General features: G+C 50.2%; 4 protein-coding genes across 4 annotated transcripts; 2 read left to right on the forward strand and 2 right to left on the reverse strand.

Annotated features, from left to right (window-relative positions):
* Window positions 1–4,004: 4,004 nt before the first annotated feature.
* Window positions 4,005–6,355, forward strand: LOC127323703 (subtilisin-like protease SBT3). The gene has a single exon (XM_051351822.2). It carries the CDS (start codon window positions 4,020–4,022, stop codon window positions 6,282–6,284), a length of 2,265 nt encoding a protein of 754 aa, XP_051207782.1. The 5' UTR covers window positions 4,005–4,019; the 3' UTR covers window positions 6,285–6,355.
* Window positions 6,356–10,723: 4,368 nt separating this feature from the next.
* On the forward strand, window positions 10,724–17,348 carry LOC127323715 (uncharacterized). Its single transcript, XM_051351846.2, has 2 exons — window positions 10,724–13,401; window positions 17,149–17,348. Exon 1 carries the CDS (start codon window positions 10,993–10,995, stop codon window positions 11,317–11,319), a length of 327 nt encoding a protein of 108 aa, XP_051207806.1. The 5' UTR covers window positions 10,724–10,992; the 3' UTR covers window positions 11,320–13,401; window positions 17,149–17,348.
* LOC127323709 (uncharacterized) lies at window positions 11,473–12,562 on the reverse strand. The gene is made up of 3 exons (XM_051351835.2): window positions 12,431–12,562; window positions 12,125–12,330; window positions 11,473–12,033 (listed from the first exon to the last, which is right to left on the reverse strand). Exons 1-3 carry the CDS (start codon window positions 12,524–12,526, stop codon window positions 11,625–11,627), a joined length of 711 nt encoding a protein of 236 aa, XP_051207795.1. The 5' UTR covers window positions 12,527–12,562; the 3' UTR covers window positions 11,473–11,624.
* Window positions 15,521–16,813, reverse strand: LOC127337093 (uncharacterized). The gene is made up of 3 exons (XM_051363974.2): window positions 16,706–16,813; window positions 16,085–16,290; window positions 15,521–15,989 (listed from the first exon to the last, which is right to left on the reverse strand). The coding sequence occupies exons 1-3, from the start codon at window positions 16,799–16,801 to the stop codon at window positions 15,521–15,523; spliced, it is 771 nt and encodes a 256-aa protein (XP_051219934.1). The 5' UTR covers window positions 16,802–16,813.
* Window positions 17,349–17,784: the final 436 nt, after the last annotated feature.

Genomic DNA, 17,784 nt, shown 5'->3' on the forward strand with positions numbered 1-17,784 from the left:
TAAAGAGTACTTGTCAGGAGACGAGGTTGAACAAGGTATAGAGTGATACCGAAGATCAAACCTCGGACAAGTAAAATATCGCGTGACAAAGGGAATTGGTATCGTATGTGAATGGTTCATTCGATCACTAAAGTCATCGTTGAATATGTGGGAGCCATTATGGATCTCCAGATCCCGCTATTGGTTATTGGTCGGAGTGAGTACTCAACCATGTCCGCATAGTTCGCGAACCGTAGGGTGACACACTTAAAGTTGGATGTTGAAATGGTAGAACTTGAATATGGAATGGAGTTCGAATATTTGTTCGGAGTCCCGGATGAGATCCCGGACATCACGAGGAGTTCCGGAATGGTCCGGAGAATAAGATTCATATATAGGATGTCATTTTATGTGAATTAAATTGACGCGGAAGGTTCTATGGAAGGTTCTAGAAGGTTCTAGAAAAGTCCGGAAGAAACCACCAAGGAAGGTGGAGTCCACATGGGACTCCACCTCCATGGCCGGCCAGCCCTAGTGGGGGAGGAGTCCCAAGTGGACTCCCCCTAAGGGGGCCGGCCACCCCCCCATATGGGAGGTGGAACTCCCACCTCTAGTGGGAGTCCTAGCTTGGCTAGGTTTCCCCACCATATGGAAGGTTTTTGGTTCGGGTCTTATTCGAAGACTTGGAGACCAACTCTTGGGGATCCACCTATATAATGAGGGGCCAAGGGGAGGGGGCCGGCCACCCAAGAACCACAAGGTGGCCGCACCCCTATAGTGGCCGGCGCCCCCTCTCCCCAAACCCTAGCGGCCTCTCTCCTCCACCACGTCCCGCACGCTTAGCGAAGCTCCGCCGGACTTCTCCACCACCACCGACACCACGCCGTCGTGCTGTCAGATTCAAGAGGAGCTACTACTTCCGCTGCCCGCTGGAACGGGGAGGTGGACGTCGTCTTCATCAACAACCGAACGTGTGACCGAGTACGGAGGTGCTGCCCGTTCGTGGCGCCGGAACCGATCGTGATCAAGATCTTCTACGCGCTTTTGCAAGCGGCAAGTGAACATCTACCGCAGCAACAAGAGCCTCATCTTGTAGGCTTTGGAATCTCTTCAAGGGTGAGGCTCGATAATCCCCTCGTTGCTACCGTCTTCTAGATTGCATCTTGGCTTGGATTTCGTGTTCGCGGTAGGAAAATTTTTGTTTTCTATGCAACGTTATCCTACAATCCCAACTCGCATGGGCCTTCTGAATTGGCGACTGGATCTGCATGAGTCCCAGGAGGCTAGTTTAGTGGCCCAGTTGGCCTAGTAGGCGAGTCCGAGTCGCGGCTGACTTGTCCCAATTTTGTAAACCGTAGCCAAGGGTGCCCATATAAATCCTTGCCTAGAAACCTTAGAGGGGAGGCCTTTTCACCCTTACCCTTCTAGCTCTACGCCTAGCGCTTCGGCCCTAGTATTCCGCGAGCCGCCATAGCCGACTGGTAGAGCCCCATTATAAAACTCCAATCAATAAAATTATAGCAGGAAGTAGGTCTTTACCTCACTAGAGAGGCCAAACTTGGGTGAACCCCTCATCTTGCTAATCTCGATCCGGAGATTCCTACGCCATCCCCACCCCGCGACTCTCTTAAGCTACCCTTGTAGCATATGATGGGGTAACCCCCGGCATTCCTTCATAGGAAGGTGAATCTCATCAATGATATCCTCGTTAAAATAAATCGGCAAGGATTTACAAACAAAAAAAATTGTGAGACAATACAACATCTTTTCATATCATGTCCTTTTCATAAAATTTTATGGATGATTGGTTATATGAATTTTAACATCCCACCACCAACTAATATTACAAATCTGTTTGACAATTAGTTGAATGGAGTAGCCAAAATAAATGATAAATACCACACTAGAGTGAGTGTGCACGCTTTATTAGAGTCTTGTTGGAATGTTCGAAATAATTTTATATTTAAAAAAGGGATTTGCTAGTTCTTAGCTAGCTGAGAACTAACTTCGTGCTTAGTCATGTTTTACACCATTTGATTTGCATCGTGATTCATGTTAATCATGAGTTGCAACTAAAATTTGATAACATCATGTGACTAACAACGAAGTTAGTTCTCAGTCAACTGAGAAGTAGTCACACCCTTTAAAACATCAAGCTTTACATAATTTCTGACGATTCTCCCTTTTGCTACGCATTCAGTCCATGTGTGATCCTTTGTTTAGCCGATAGAGGAGCTTTAGACTATTTATATTGGGTGCAATCATATGGCAATGGTAGCACGGGGCTATGTGGCCGACGGTCTGATCGGCGTTTAACATTTTAATGCAATGGCGCGCCATGTTGCTAGTTATTTTTAGGTGGTTCATCCATGATGAGACTTCATGTGACCACTAACTTACAGTAAGCTGAAATACTATGTACTTTTTAATAGTAATAAATTAAAAAGGGGACATGGAGTAATGCAATAAAACACATCACCCATAACATGTTCATTGGATTTGTTCTGTTATTTAAGTAGTCTTTCACTTATGCCATAGACTACATACACTTTCCAATGATCAATACAACAGTTTAAGCCGTAGTTTTTATGGGAGGATACTTGGTTAGGGGTTACCCCTCTATTCGAGCAATACCCAACCTTATATAATATATTTTTTATCATAAAAACATCACGATTGCAAATGTTATGGCATCGGCTCTCTGAACATAGGTTTTCGGCACCTTATCAAGAAACAAAAGAGATAGAGAGCCGCACCACACTAGGTACAAAGGCTCATGCTACTTCAGTTATCTGACCATGATGACGTTTTTAAATGGAATCAAAGTTTAACTGGTATATGCACGTTAAATCAATTCATCTAGACTTGCTTAAGGACCACACCATGTATCTTTGAAGTTACACACTACGGAAAATTGATGTACCACTTGAAATCAGGATATTTATGAGGTTCTTTCATAGGGAGGCGATTCTCACCAAGGATATCCTCATTAACCGAAATTGTCAACTATGCTTTGTTTTTCGTGATCAAGATGAGATAATACAACATCTTTAAAGTAAGAACCAAAACACATGAAATAGGATGGTGCATACATCAACGGATATGTAGATTCCAGGCTGCCCCTTTTTCAATGTAAGAGCATGTACAATGGGGTGACGTCAGCCTTCTCTTATGGCTGCCATGTAGGATTTTTGCTTAGTTGACGGAGAGAGATTGAATAAAAGAGAAGGCTGTCTTCCCTTAGCTAAGGAATGATCTCTTATGAAATAAGAAAAGACTATTTTCTCCATTGTACCATTTGTCTTTCCTTAGCAATTCAATTTCTTTCTAAAATTTAGTTGATTCTCATTTATTGCTAAGGATAATAATAAAAGATAATGCATTGTACCATTTATATTTAATGTTTTCTTTATATGATGTGGACTGTTAAGAGAAAACCCTTCTTCCCTACCATTATGCATGCCCTAAGAACATGAAGTAATGCACTGAAACATATGATCCATAACATGTTCATTGGATTTGTTCTCTTATTGAAGTATAGTCAGTCACTCCAGCCGGAGACTACGTACACTTCCCAATGATCAACAGAACAGTTCATGCCATGCATAATACTGTACTAACCATGTTAAGCAGAACCATCTACGCCATTAAAATAACAAAATCGTTGCATGGTAATGCCAAATCAGACAAAGAGACTGCACATAATAAGTGGTAGCTGCATGATACCCTATCATAGACTTGTAAAGTATCAGTACTCGCCAACATGCGCTTCGCCAACATGCGCGTCCCCTGCAGTACACGACACAGTGTCCAGCACCACGTACGTACGCGACGAGCAGAGGACGAAGCAGAGGAGAGGAGGATGCCCATGTTCCAACAGGGACTCGTCAACCACCGAATGCATGGGTCGGAATCCAAGAGTATACGGTATACAGGTCAAATCGCTCGCCATGTCCAGGCAGTTTAAATAGCGACGCGCGCCATTGCCGGAGCAACGTTTCCCATACGACGCCGGCCGTAGTACATACGTACGTACCTCGATGAGGCCATGGTTGGCGTTGGTGCTGGTCGCGCTGTGCGTTCCAGCTGCTACGGCTGAAACCCCGGCCGCGTCCTACATTGTGCACATGGACAAGTCGGCCATGCCGGCAGGGTTCGCGAGCCACCTCAGCTGGTACGAGTCCACGCTCGCCGCCGCCGCCCCCGGGGCAGACATGTTCTACGTCTACGACCACGCGATGCACGGCTTCGCGGCGCGGCTCCCCGCGGCGGAGCTCGAGACTCTCCGCCGCTCCCGCGGCTTCGTGTCGTGCTACCCCGACGACGCGAGGGTGGTGCGCGACACCACGCACACGCCCGAGTTCCTCGGCCTCAGCGCGGCGGGAGGGCTGTGGGAGGCGTCCGAGTACGGCGAGGACGTGATCGTCGGAGTGGTGGACACGGGCGTGTGGCCCGAGAGCGCGAGCTACCGTGACGACGGGCTTCCGCCGGTGCCGGCGCGGTGGAAGGGCTTCTGCGAGTCCGGCACCTTGTTTGACGCCGCCAAGGCGTGCAACCGGAAGCTCGTCGGCGCGCGCAAGTTCAACAAGGGCGTCTTCGCTAACTCTAACGTGACCATCGCCGTCAACTCCCCGCGAGACACCGACGGCCACGGCACACACACGTCCTCCACGGCCGCCGGCTCGCCCGTGAGTGGAGCGTCTTTCTTCGGGTACGCCAGAGGTACGGCGCGCGGCATGGCGCCCCGCGCCAGGGTCGCGGTGTACAAGGCCCTGTGGGAAGAAGGCACGTACACATCCGACATACTCGCCGCCATAGACCAGGCCATCGCCGACGGCGTCGACGTGCTCTCCCTCTCCCTTGGCATAAATTTCAGGGCGTTCTACGAAGACCCCATCGCCATCGGCGGGTTCGCGGCGATGCAGCGCGGCGTGTTCGTGTCGACCTCGGCCGGCAACGACGGCCCGGACCTCGGGTACCTCCACAACGGCACACCATGGGTGCTCACCGTCGCGTCGGGCACGGTGGACCGGAAGTTCTCCGGCATCGTTCGGCTCGGCGACGGCACGACCGTCATCGGCGAGTCGTTGTACCCCGGAACCCCGACCAGCATCGGTAATGCCGGGCTGGTGTTCCTCGACGCGTGCGACAACTCCACCGCGCTCTCCATGAACCGAGGCAAGGTCATCCTCTGCGACACCACCTCCACCGACTCCCTCAGCTCCGCGATATACGGGGCGCAGCAGGCGAAGGTGCGCGCCGGGCTGTTCCTGACGAACGACCCGTTCAGGGAGCTGTCGGAGCACTTCGAGTTCCCGGGCGTGATCCTGAGCCCGCAGGACAAGCCCGCGCTGCTGCACTACATCCAGCGTAGTAGCCGCGGCCCGCCCAAGGCGTCGATCAAGTTCCAGGTGACGGTGGTGGACACGAAGCCCGCGCCGGTGGTGGCCACGTACTCGTCGCGCGGCCCGTCGGCGAGCTGCCCGACGGTGCTGAAGCCGGACGTGCTCGCGCCGGGCTCGCTCATCCTCGCGTCGTGGGCGGAGAACGTCACCATCCAGAACGTCGGGGAGCAGGCGCTGTTCGGCAAGTTCAACATCATCTCGGGCACGTCCATGTCGTGCCCGCACGCGTCAGGGGTGGCGGCGCTGCTGCGGGCCGTGCACCCGGAGTGGAGCCCCGCGGCTGTGCGGTCGGCGATGATGACGACGGCCAGCGCGTCCGACAACACCTTGGCTCCCATCAAGGACATGAACGGGCAGGGGAACGTGGCCGCGACGCCGCTGGCGATCGGGTCCGGCCACATCGACCCGAACCGCGCCGTGGACCCGGGCCTGGTGTACGACGCCGGGCCGGAGGACTACGTGAGGCTCATGTGCGCCATGAACTACACCAAGGCGCAGATCAGGACCGTGGCGCAGTCGCCTGGCGCCGCCGTGGACTGCGCCGGCGCTTCGCTGGACCTCAACTACCCGTCGTTCATCGCGTTCTTCGACCCGGCCGGCGCCGCCGGCGAGAGGAAGTTCGTTCGGGAGGTTACGAACGTGGGCAACGGGCCGGCGAGCTACAGCGCCAAGGTGAAGGGCCTGAGGGGGCTGACGGTGAGCGTGGTGCCGAGCAGGCTGGTGTTCGGCGGGAAGCAGGAGAAGCAGAGGTACACGGTGGTGGTCCGGGGGCAGCTGAAGAACAAGGCCCCCGACGCCGACGTGATCATGCATGGGTCGTTGACGTGGGTGGACGACGCCGGCAAGTACACGGTGAGGAGCCCGATCGTGGCGACGACGGTGAGCTCCGCGGGGCTATAGGATATGTATGTACTTGTAGGCTGATATACCGGCATACCGCACAGTATATACACGTCCATCAATTCGTTCAAGCAACGGCCGGTAGACGAACAGGGCAAGTGAAGAGTGTGATCGAGCAACTAACCTCGCGCCAATACGCCATGCATGGTTCTAGAGCATCTCTAGCACATCCCTTAAATCTAAACTGCAAATAGACTTCTGAAATGCACTGAAAACCTAGTTTCCAGTCTGAAATTTCGTCGTGCAGATCAGATACGGTATACGAGTCTGCAAATTCAAAAAAAAAAAAAAGACTTCGCGGGAGAAATCTACATTCAGTTCATACACAGTTTGTACATTCAGCAAAAGCATCAACACTGCACTGCTATTTTCTACCGAATTCGCCGCCACAACATTCTAATATACCAAAATGCTGATTGGGGATACCTCACCGGACTCTGTTGTCCCGGTGGTTACGCGGGTAGCGGCTCACTCCTCCTTGTCGGTGTCGAGGCCGATGAAGACGCGGTCGCCCGACCTCAGGCCGCGGCCAACCTAGCCACCCCCGCATATGTTCAGCGACCTCCCCGACACCATGGCAATGCGGTGTTGCGGTTATGTCGAGGGCACACGCAGCAACCACCGAATTTTGGGTGGACGGTGCGATAGAGGAGGAGGGGAAGTGGCTGAGGGTTTTGACCAGCATCGGTCAATCCGACCGAGATATATAGTGGCCGATGTGGGTTGGAAACATGGCCCTCGATAATTTTTACGGACCAGACCACATATGTGGTGTCTGGTCTAGCCCAAAAGACACTACAAAATCACATACCGGCCCAAACTTTCCTTTGTGTGCCGATATGCGGGGTTAGCTGGAGATGCTCTATGATAACGAAATATTTATTATACAAAAGGATTTTCTAGTTCTTAGCTCGCCAAGAGTTAGATTAGTGCTTAGTCAAGCCAACCACGGTTAGATCTTCGTGACAAGATTCGTGCAACTGGAGCCTACATAATACTATTTGTTTCCCGCCTCTTCTTCTCAACCGCATCCCGCGACCGAAACCAGAAAAGAGAGGAACTGAGAGGGCCGGACAACCCAGCTCGCCGAATAAGGGAGGGATTACAGGATGACGGGGGCGGCGGGGGATTGGCAAAGGAGGAGTTCCGGCAGGGCATGGAGGTGAGACGTTGCGGCATCGCCCTAGCCTCAGGTGGGGTGGACGGCAATTTAGCTAGCGGTGGTTTCGGAGGAGGCACGGCTCCTCAAAAGGTGAAGAGGAGAGATGTGCTTGATGAAGGTGAAGAAGAAGACCTTGAAAAAAAGGTGACATCACTCGACTCAGCTAGTTCCACTCGATTAGGAACAATTGTTCTCGTAGCTTAGCTCTAGGATGTATGATTGTGCACGTGTTTTTATTGGTTCACACAATTCTATCTATAAGAAATATTTTCCATTTTAAAATAATTGTTTCAATTTTTGAAATACGGATGTATTTATAGCTAGAATATATCTAGATGCATCTGTTTCTAGACAAAAACGAGACACTTATTTTAAAAAGGAGGTAGTAATATTTGTGACCAAAATAAGGAAAAAAAGACTAAAATAAATCTAGATACATACGATCCAGCGACACATATTATAAATCAGAGGGAGTATCATTTTCTTTTCAAGGTGCATAAGAAGATAACATGAGAATGTGGAGCATAATTTTCTTATCAATTTGCTGCAATCATTTGCTAGGTTAGATTCGATCACAACCCGTGAGCGCCAAATGATTAGTGGCTTAAAGGCGGTGGTTGCTTATAGTGATATCAGATCGTCGTTGCAATGCTGTCCTAGACTTGGGGTGGTGGTTACTGCACTTTTTGCTCTCTAAGAAAATGCAGCTCTCGTTGCACCAACAGCATAATTTAGGACCATACGTCTTGTTAAACCTAAACTAGTAATAGAAGAGAATCATCTCCCTAACCCTAGCACCTAAGTAGCTAGAGTTCTATAGCAAGCCAAGTAGTTCTAAAGCTAGAGATAGCCATAAGTTAGACTATGAGTTGTTCTTTTGAAGTTTTATTTGTAGTTTTACCTCACTGTAAAGTACGAGGCTGTGTTGATCTTCTGTAAACAGTTCGTGTATCCTTCTATGGACATGCCTTGGGCTCGCATATGTTTCTGTTGGTACCACTCTGAGAGATGTGATACTAGTGAAACGGTGTTTCACTGGTGTTATGTCAACGACTTGCATACTACACCATGCAGTGGTATGCTGGGTCACCATAGAGCAGGAGTTTCTTGAGGAGCATGGCGTGCTCCTGGTGTCCTTCACGTACAAACTCAAGGAAGACAGAGAGCGCGCGGAGATAGCCGCCCTTGCTGATATCACTGTCATCCCCGACGACGATCATTCATTCCCATGCCGGCCATGCCTCCCATGCCTCCTCCAAACATGCCTCCTCCAAACATGCTGGTAGTGGAAGTGTTCATGTTGGCTACCAACAACCTCTTTTTGGCCAACACTTCATCGCGAAGAAGGTTGATGTACTCCTTTTGCCTCTCATCCATATGGGAAGTATCCATCAAGAAAAGCTTCCTCTCCTCCTCCGCTAGGCGTGCATGCTCCTTGGAGGCTTGCCTCTTCTCCTCCAAAGCCAACTTCCTCTCCTCGTTGGCGGCAATCCTCTCCTCCAAAGCGGCTCTCCTAGCTTCAATAGCATCCATAGCCTCTTTCTCCAAGTTTCGTTGCATCTTTCTATCTTCATTTGCTTGCAACCTTGCATTTGCAATCCTTTCCATAGCCATGGCAATGTCATCATCTCCGGTCTTCTTTCCCTTCATTTCCTTGGCGGTCTTCCTACCATGCACATTCCTCCGCCCATTGTTGACGGAGTGAGGAGTGGAGCTTCTCTTCTTCCCTTCATCACTTGAATCATCATCATCGATGATTGTTGCATCACCGGTAGCATGGGCCGCCATAGTTGCCGCATCCAACTTGCCGCGCGTCTTCCACTTCTCTTCATTCCCTAGCACGTCATAGCAATGATGCAAGGTGAATGGCTTGCCAAGAATCTTGTTGCCTTTCTTGTTCTTCTTTCCCACATCCCTAAACAATCCTTGAGCCATGGAGTTCTACGCATATGCGGAAAAGAAAATAGATTAGCTATATGAAGTATAACCGTATTCTTCTCATATGAGCCATATGGTGAACATAGTAGAATGACTTACCCTATCATTCTCATTAGTGCCACTTGGATTGAGAACATCGATGTTGGCTTGCACGCCCGCCCATTTTTGGCAATCGGTGTTGATACCGGACCAACGGGACCGAAGTGAGCGCATGGTTCGCTCGTTCCCACTTGTGTTGTGTGTGTTGAAGTACTTCGTCATCCTCATCCAATATGTTTCTCTTGTTTGATCGGTACCGGTTGTTGGATCCATTTCAATTGTCAACCACGTCTTGCAAAGCAACTTGTCCTCCGCTATGGTGTAGTTGGCGGACCGACCGGGAGGGCGAGGTTCAATCAACCCTTCTCCTTCCTCATCTACATCGTCATATTCCTCCTCTCCATCGGCGGCTTCATCATGCATGAACGAGGATCCAACATTCATTGTCTCCATGAATGCCGCATCATCGACTCTACATTGCAATGAAATTCATCACTTCCCGGCTAGGTATGCATCTAAACTACAATTTGGACGAAAAGTAGTGTTTTTTACCCCTCGGGCATTTCATCATGCACCGTATGTGCGCCCGCGCGGTTGCCGGACGGAGGCGGCGGCTGGTTCGTCGTCGTCGGAGGAGGAGGCGCCTGGTTCGTCGTCGGAGGAGGAGGCTGCGGCCGGCGGGGGACGGGCGCCTTCGCTTTCTTCGGCGGCGCGACGGACGCGGGACCGATGTGCGGCCGTTTGTTCGACGGCGCCTTTCCCTCCTCGGCGCGGGCCGCGCGGTGCCGGCGCCCTGCGCGGCCATCTGCGGCCGCAAAGACTGCGTGCAGTGCCCCGCGCGGCGGGATGAAGAGCGCGCGCGCAGCAGCTGTTGCGTTGCCGCCGTCGGCGCCGCCGGTAGGGTTTGGCGGTGGTGCGGCGGAAGTAGCGGCGGCGGAGGGTGGGACAGAGTAGGGAGGGGTCGGTGGGTTGCCGGAGGGGTCGTCCATCGTCGGGATTTCACCGGCGGTGCGCGGAGACGACGGATTGGGCGCTCGGGTGGCGACGCGGAAGAGGAAGTTTCAGCGCGGGGGATTTTTCGCGCTTGGACGAGCTTTGCCGCGCGCTGTAGCCGACGCACCAGATATGCCTCTCCGGTTTGTGCAAAACGCCGCGCGCCCTAAAAAATTTACAGCGCCGCGCCGTTTACCGCGCCTGCTGGAGCGCCACATTCTCTCCCGCGCGCTATATCGAACGTTTTTATGCCGCGCGGCCTATATAGCGCGCCTGTTGGAGATGTTCTTAGGCCGTGTTTGCATTAGCCGTGGACGATGCGGTCACTGTGCGTCGGCGCTCCGACTGGAACCCATTTTCGGTCGAGATGCCCTAAATCCGACCTCTCTAGAAATCTCTTTCTTCGTTCTCCCCCTTTCCAGAACGAGGGCGAAACAATCCGAGCACAGATCAAAACCAACACCTCCCACTGATCTCCCACCCATTTGAACCGAATCAGATCGAACCCAGAGTTCGCGAGAACTGATCGAGAAGGTATCCTCGAATCGAGACCATCCGGTAAAGGCGCGCGCGGCGATGTTCTTCTTCTTCGCGGGCGGCGTGGAGCAGGGGGCGGGGCGGGTGCTCAAGGAGGCGGCGGGGCGGTGCCTGCGCTGCGGCGGCGCGGCGGACCTGGTGGAGACCGAGAAGGTGCTGAAGCTCTTCTTCGTCCCGGCGTGGCGGTGGAAGGGCAAGGACCCCGCCTACCTCTGCCGCGAGTGCGGCCTCCTCGCGCCGGGATCCCTCGGCGGCGGTGGCGGCGAGCCGGGCGCGCTCCTCCCCCGCGCGGACCGGTGCGGCGCCTGCAGCCGCGCCGTCGACCCGCAGTTCCGGTTCTGCCCCTTCTGCGGCTCCGCGCTGTGATATGCGTGGCCGGCGACCTGCCTCCCAGAGGTGATGCTTCTTTTTTAGACAAGACATAGTGCTAGAATTGTACAGGTTGTGTGGAATTTATGTTTGTCGTGTGCTCGATGTAATATGCAATAAGATGGATGGAAACCAAATAAAGCAGGAGTTGATCAATAGCATCGTGTTGGTATACACACTGCACAAAGTCTGAATCTCAAACACACCAAGATTGCACAACCGAAACATTTGGGAAAAAGAAACGAGAATCGTTTGCTCTTCCCCATATCCCATGCCATTGCCGGTTGATCTGCAGCTCTGCACTACACTGCTTGTGCGTGTTGTTGACCGGGAGCAGCAGGAGGGAAGTGTCCGTATCCCTGAGCCGGTGGAGGAGGGTAGTGTCCATATCCTTGAGCAGGAGGGGGAGGGTAGTGTCCGTACGGCGGCTGACCATACACCGGAGCAACAGGATGTCCCATGGCGACCCCGTCGTGCTTGGGCTCGCCTGCCGCCGGCGTCCCCAGAATGGCTACCGGTCCCTGGGCAGCCGCCGCGCGAAGCAGGAGGTAGGATTTGATCCCGAGCACGGTGGCGACGATGCTCAGGAGGGCCGCCCTCCTGAACACGCCATTCCTGGCGTAGTAGCAGCCCTCGGCGGCCTCGCGCGTCACCGGCGCGTTCCACGCCGCGCCCTGCAGGAAGTAGAGCTCCGCCAGCGCCGCCGCTATCCTGCACACGCAGACAATCGCCAGTTCAGTCGGCCATCACCCCGTTGGAAGAACTGAATGAGTTGACTTGCAGGGGCTGCAAACGGCCTCACCATGAGAGGACAGCGAAGACGATGCTGATGGTCCGCTTGGACCCGGAAAAGCCGCCGCCCCGAGGCTTGCAGCAGCCGCAGCAGCCGGTGACGGCCGAGACGATGATCTGGGCGACAAGCAGCAGGATGGCCGCGACTAACCCAAGCGCAAAAGCCGGGTTGGCAGGGTAGATGCACTTGGTCATGGATACCTCGATGTCACCTCGCTGCCGCAAGTATCCCGATCGAGCGCCCGGGTAAGGTTTCAGAGCAGAAAGGAGTAGTCATTGAAGAACTGAAGGTCCTGAATTCAGAATGGATACTTACGGTTAGCTTCGTGCTCTCGGCGATGAAGCCAAGCACGGTACTTCCCAACCCGAAGAATCCTACCACGACGAACAACACAATCGTACTCGTCTCCATTTCTGCTGGTCTCTTTTTGGTCCCAGATGAGACTAGAATTATGAGATTGAGAAGCCGGTGATTAGATGGATATGAAGGCCATGGTCAGATGTGTTATAATTATCATATAGATGATGAAGCGTATATGCTATACTGAAAAGACCAATTCTCGATCGACAAGCCTGCTAACATTGTTAGTGGGGATTGAAAAGGACAGAGGGTATCTCTCTCTATATATTTATTTATGCCAACTTGGATTGATGTTGAGGATACTCTTAAACAAATTGTCAATCGGTCATGACTTGATTTGCATCGCTAGCTTGATGGTATCCGTGTTCTTTGGCATTTCCTAGTATTAATCCGGTCTAATTAACTTTCGTCGACATGTACGTGTCCCGCACGAAGTGCTGCGAACGCAGAAAGCTTCATCAAATGAAGCCTAACTCCAGCTGACTGCTGAGTGCTGAAAATTCAACTGCGATCCATGACCTGCATTTGTCAAGTTTAAGCATGTTGACAGCGAGCGCTTTTGCAACAGTTATGCTTCTACAGTTATGCAGTACATACTTAGCCAGCGGCCGGCCGATACCTTGAGCCAATGACTGATGCTCGATGGAGTGTGCAGCCAAGGCTGGAGGCTGCGGAATGTAGAAGTCGCCGTTGGCCACCGTACTGAAGTAATTAAGCTAGTAAGCTCTTCTTGGCACCATTTGACAAATTATTCTAGCTTATTTTGCCTAATCTCTTTCGTGTGGTTTGAACGGCACAAGGACGAAAGGAAACAAAACTAAGGTAGCCTTGCCAAATGCAAATGATCGTGGGAATCTCTCAAGAGAAAATCAAGTAATTGAGGCTCTAAACCCTTGAGGCCATGTCAGCGCTCCAACTATCAACAGGTCACACGCCTAAACTCTTGTGCCTCTTTTAATATTTTTTTTTCCAGTTTTGTCTTCTCTATAGTTTATGCTCCACTTCCTTTTCATCTTCACGTTTATTTTCAGCAAAAAAAAAATCATTCCCTATTTTCTGGACGTACACGTGAACATTGTTTCTATTTATGAACACATTATTATTAGACTTAATTTTTTTCATGAGTTATAATATTTTTTCTTATTTTTCTTCATTATTGTTTTCTATCTGGTTTCTTTTATACTTTCTTTCTTCTCTATTCCTCTTTATTTTTCTTTTCCTTAAAAACCCATTCTATTTATTTTGTATACATGAACATTTTTCTATATATGAACACATTGTTTGATATGTTCTTTCCTTTTTTCTTTTCTTTTTATGCTCTTTCCTTTCTTGTTTGCTTAATTTAGTTTTGTGATGGTCCTTTTTCAAGCTAGATTTTAATTTTGTTTTGTTTCATGAGGTATAAAGTTATGTTACATTTAGTCTAACACATTGTTTCTTATGTATAATTATATGATTGATGTTTGTAAAACTGGATACAAATTGTGTTCAAGCTAGAAATCATGTTGTGTTTCTCATGTGTCTAAACTTTGTACCGTATAGTCTAAAATTGTTTTACCTCTTGTAACTATGATTTGTTCCATGAGTGCTAACTTAGTCCTAAATTGCACTCCGCTAGTAGTCATGATATGTTCCTTGTTAGTTTAAACTTCATTCCACATGCTCTAAAATTATGGTTTAAATTTGTTACTTAGACACTAAAATTTCGTTTCATCTAGTCAAAAGTTTTATTCCGCTGAAATTAGTGAGTGTTTCTATGTGCACTAAAGTTTCATCTAGAACTATGTTCGTCCCTGTAGTCGTGATTGGTTCCACGACACAAAAGTTCTCGTGCACTTATTATATTTTTTGTTGAATTAGTAGCGGTAACTTTATCATTAATTCACATTTCTTGCCATCTTTTAACTTCTTTTTTGTTTCTTATTTTTTCTATTTACACTTTTAAAAAATGATTATGGGTTCTGAACTCTCTTCTTGTTTTAGTTTCTCATGGTTCACGTTTATTCTTGGTATTTTTATTTTTCTTTCTGAACTTTTATCATTTTTCAACTTTGTCGAACATATTGAGATATAATATGTTCCACACTCGTTAAAACTAGATACAAATGTTTTTCTAGCTTATAGTCGACATTTCTTCCGACAACACTTAAATTTTGTTCCACTCAGTTAAAAAAGAATGTGCCGCCTGTAGCTATTATTTGTTCAATCAACATTAAATTTTCGGCGGTAGTGAGGAGGACCCATGCAGGACGGCATGATAGCAGGCGTCGCCAAATGGCACACAACGTTAGCAGTAGGTGAAAGCCACTTAGGAGAGATTGTAGCCACCTAAGTTGGCAGGTTAGCCATGCTACGGTCCATGCTAGGCGTCCGTGATGGCGTGAGTCACGACTTCCGTATCGTATCAGATGTTAGTGTCACCCGGTTGTATTGACTCATTGACTGCATGCCTGCACCGAGTGAAGGTTGTTCAGAAGTCTTTGCAACTCGACTCAAAACCTGAACGCAGTCATCAATCAGTGCTGATCCTCTGAACACATAGACACACAAGAACATAAGAGCATCTCCACTCGTCTCCCCACAGAGCCCCCCACGACCACCTTTTTTCATCCGGACGGCGAAAAACGGCCCAGTCAGGCCCCCGGTTCCTCGTTTTGGTCCGGATTTGAGCCTATTTTCGTCCGGACTCCCCATGCCATCCTCGGTTTCCCGGGGGTCTCCCGGGGACTCCGGATGAAGCTAAACCAACCGCCCACGCCCACGTGTCTCCTCTTTCGTCCGGATTCGCCGAGTCATCCTCTTTTTCCCCGAGAAACGCCGCTTGGGGAGCACACGACTGGGAAACTACTCCTCCCCACGCCAAATCTTCCTCCAATCCGGACGAAAATTTCGCCGGATTTAGGCGTGGGGAGCGCCAACGAGTGGGGATGCTCTAACTCGCCAGCAGGTAGCGACATACATTGACATGCACAAAACCAGAAGCACGCAATATAGGGTCAATCTGGTTCGACTTGAGAGTGATATACGAGATCAGTATACCAGAGGCTACACCTGCTCATGCCCTTGAGGAGGCGGGTAGTACTGCTGGTTCGGCACGTGTGGTGGTTCGTAGCCCTGAGCAGGAGGAGCAGAGGGGAACTGCTGCTTCTGCTGGTGAGGTGCTTCCGCTCCATAGCCGCCGGTAGGAGGAGGAGGGGGAATGCGTGTGGGCGCTTCGCCGGATGTAGGTGCGGCTGTGTGGGGGAATTGCGGCTGCCCCATTGAGATCCCGGCCGGCGGCTGCTCAACGCCTGTCTTGGCCGCTGCAGTGGCAGAGGCAGCGTCAGGCTGTCCGCGGAGCAGGAGGTAGGAAGTGAGCCCAAGCGCCGTGGCGACCAGCGTAAGCACGGCCGCTCCGGCGAAGATGCCGTCCTTGAGCACGTAGCAGAACCCGTACGCCGACGCGTCCCGTTCCACGTTCGCGTTCCAGGCCGCGCCCTCCACCAGCAGCGCGAACGCGACAACCGCCGCGATCCTGCAGCGTGTTAATCGACCGTGTTAATCGACTCATCCGTCAGTCGCGCCCTTGAGGAGGCGAGTAGTAAGATAGAAGTTCGGTTTGATTGTCACCATGAGAAGACGGCGCAGACAACCCCGATGATCCGCTTGGACTCCGAGGGGATGGCGCGAGACTTGCAGCAGCCGCAGCACCCGCCGACAGTCGCGATGGTGGCCTGGGCGATTATCAGGAAGATAGCCGCGCAGATCCCGAGCCCCAGAGCTGAGTTCTCTGGGTAAATGCACACACCGTCTTCAGTCTCCAGCAAGTCCCGAAGCTGCGAGCGAGACACCACGTCGACTCCGAGTAAGAACTAAGCAGTAGAACATACCCATGTACATACGTGCACACACAGTATTAATCCCAAATGGTTTTGAATTTCCGTTTCAGCAAAAAAACAGCCCTACAGAACTCGCTGAAATTTCGTGAATTTCACTAATTTAGGTTTTCATTTTGGACAAAGAAGCGAAATTTTCTCTCAAAATCATCAGAATGTGTTTTTTTGATCCATGTGTATTACTAAAATACCTGAAATATTGTGACCAAAAGGTAATTATTTCAGTGTACACACCAATCACTGCAGTGAATTTCGTAGAAAACTTACTGAAAGTGAATTCCACAGTTCAAGTGTTGAACAAAACACACACACATCTGTACTGAACAATAGACGCAAGGAGGCAGTAGTAGCTTACAGTGAGCTTTGTGCCCTCGGCTGAGAACCCCAGGATGGCACTCAGCACGCCGAGAGAAGCCACGACCGTGGACACGATGATCATCGTCTGATCCATTTTTTCTCAAATCTTTACCTCTTCCGGACTGAAGCTGCTAGCCGTCTAGCAGTCTGGCATACACGCTTGTTTATACAGAAAGCTCTTAGGGCATGTACAACTCGAGCCTGTAAGTAGGCGCTTACAAGTAACCAAAAAAATAATACTTATCGTCATTTATAAACCTAAGAGTCTATATCAAGCAACACCCAGCGCCTATCAGGGTGCAAGGCTATATGTCGTTACAAAAGGGAAGACTTTCCCTAGTGCGTATTCGTCGTAATTCTTCCGCAGTTGATTGATTGAATTCATAATTATATGGAAGTTGATGTCGTTGTATTTTGTTTTGTTTTGAACCAAGTTGACAGGATAGAGTGATGGACAGCTGCTGTTCACGCGGTATATCCTGGTTCCGCCGGCGAACTCCGTGGCTCTTCTGCAGAAAAGATACTAGGGCAGTAGTCCGTAGATACTTGCATTTCGATTTGTTTGGCTCTGTATCTGTAGCAACACATTTACAACTTGTTATCTCTTTGTTCTTTGCAAGGAGCTTTAATAGTTTTGCAAATTTGCAAGGAGCTCTTTTTTGCTTGCTTTACGCAACTAGAATAACTTTCACGGAGCAACAAGCTTATCATAAAACAGAATAAAGAAAAAGCAAAATCATGTTCAGACTCCAGTTGCTAGCATTTTTTCCCCAAAGTCATCACGTACTAGGAAAGGGAAGACTTTTCTCCCGGCCTTGTGCGTATTCGCCGTAATTCCTCCGCAGTTCATTGATTGAATTCATAGTTATATGGAAGTTGATGTCGTTGGATTTTTTGTTTTGTTTTCAAGCAAGTTGACAGGATAGAGTACGTGATGGACAGCTCGGACTTCACGCGCTATATCCTCGTTCCGCCGGCAAACTCCGCTGTTCTTCTGTGGAAACGATACCAGGACAGTGGTCAGCAGATACTTGCATTCCGATTTGTTTGGCTCTGGGTCTGTAGCGACACATTTGC

This window comes from Lolium perenne, chromosome 1 (genome assembly GCF_019359855.2).
Source record: "Lolium perenne isolate Kyuss_39 chromosome 1, Kyuss_2.0, whole genome shotgun sequence".
Lineage (NCBI taxonomy): Eukaryota > Viridiplantae > Streptophyta > Magnoliopsida > Poales > Poaceae > Lolium > Lolium perenne.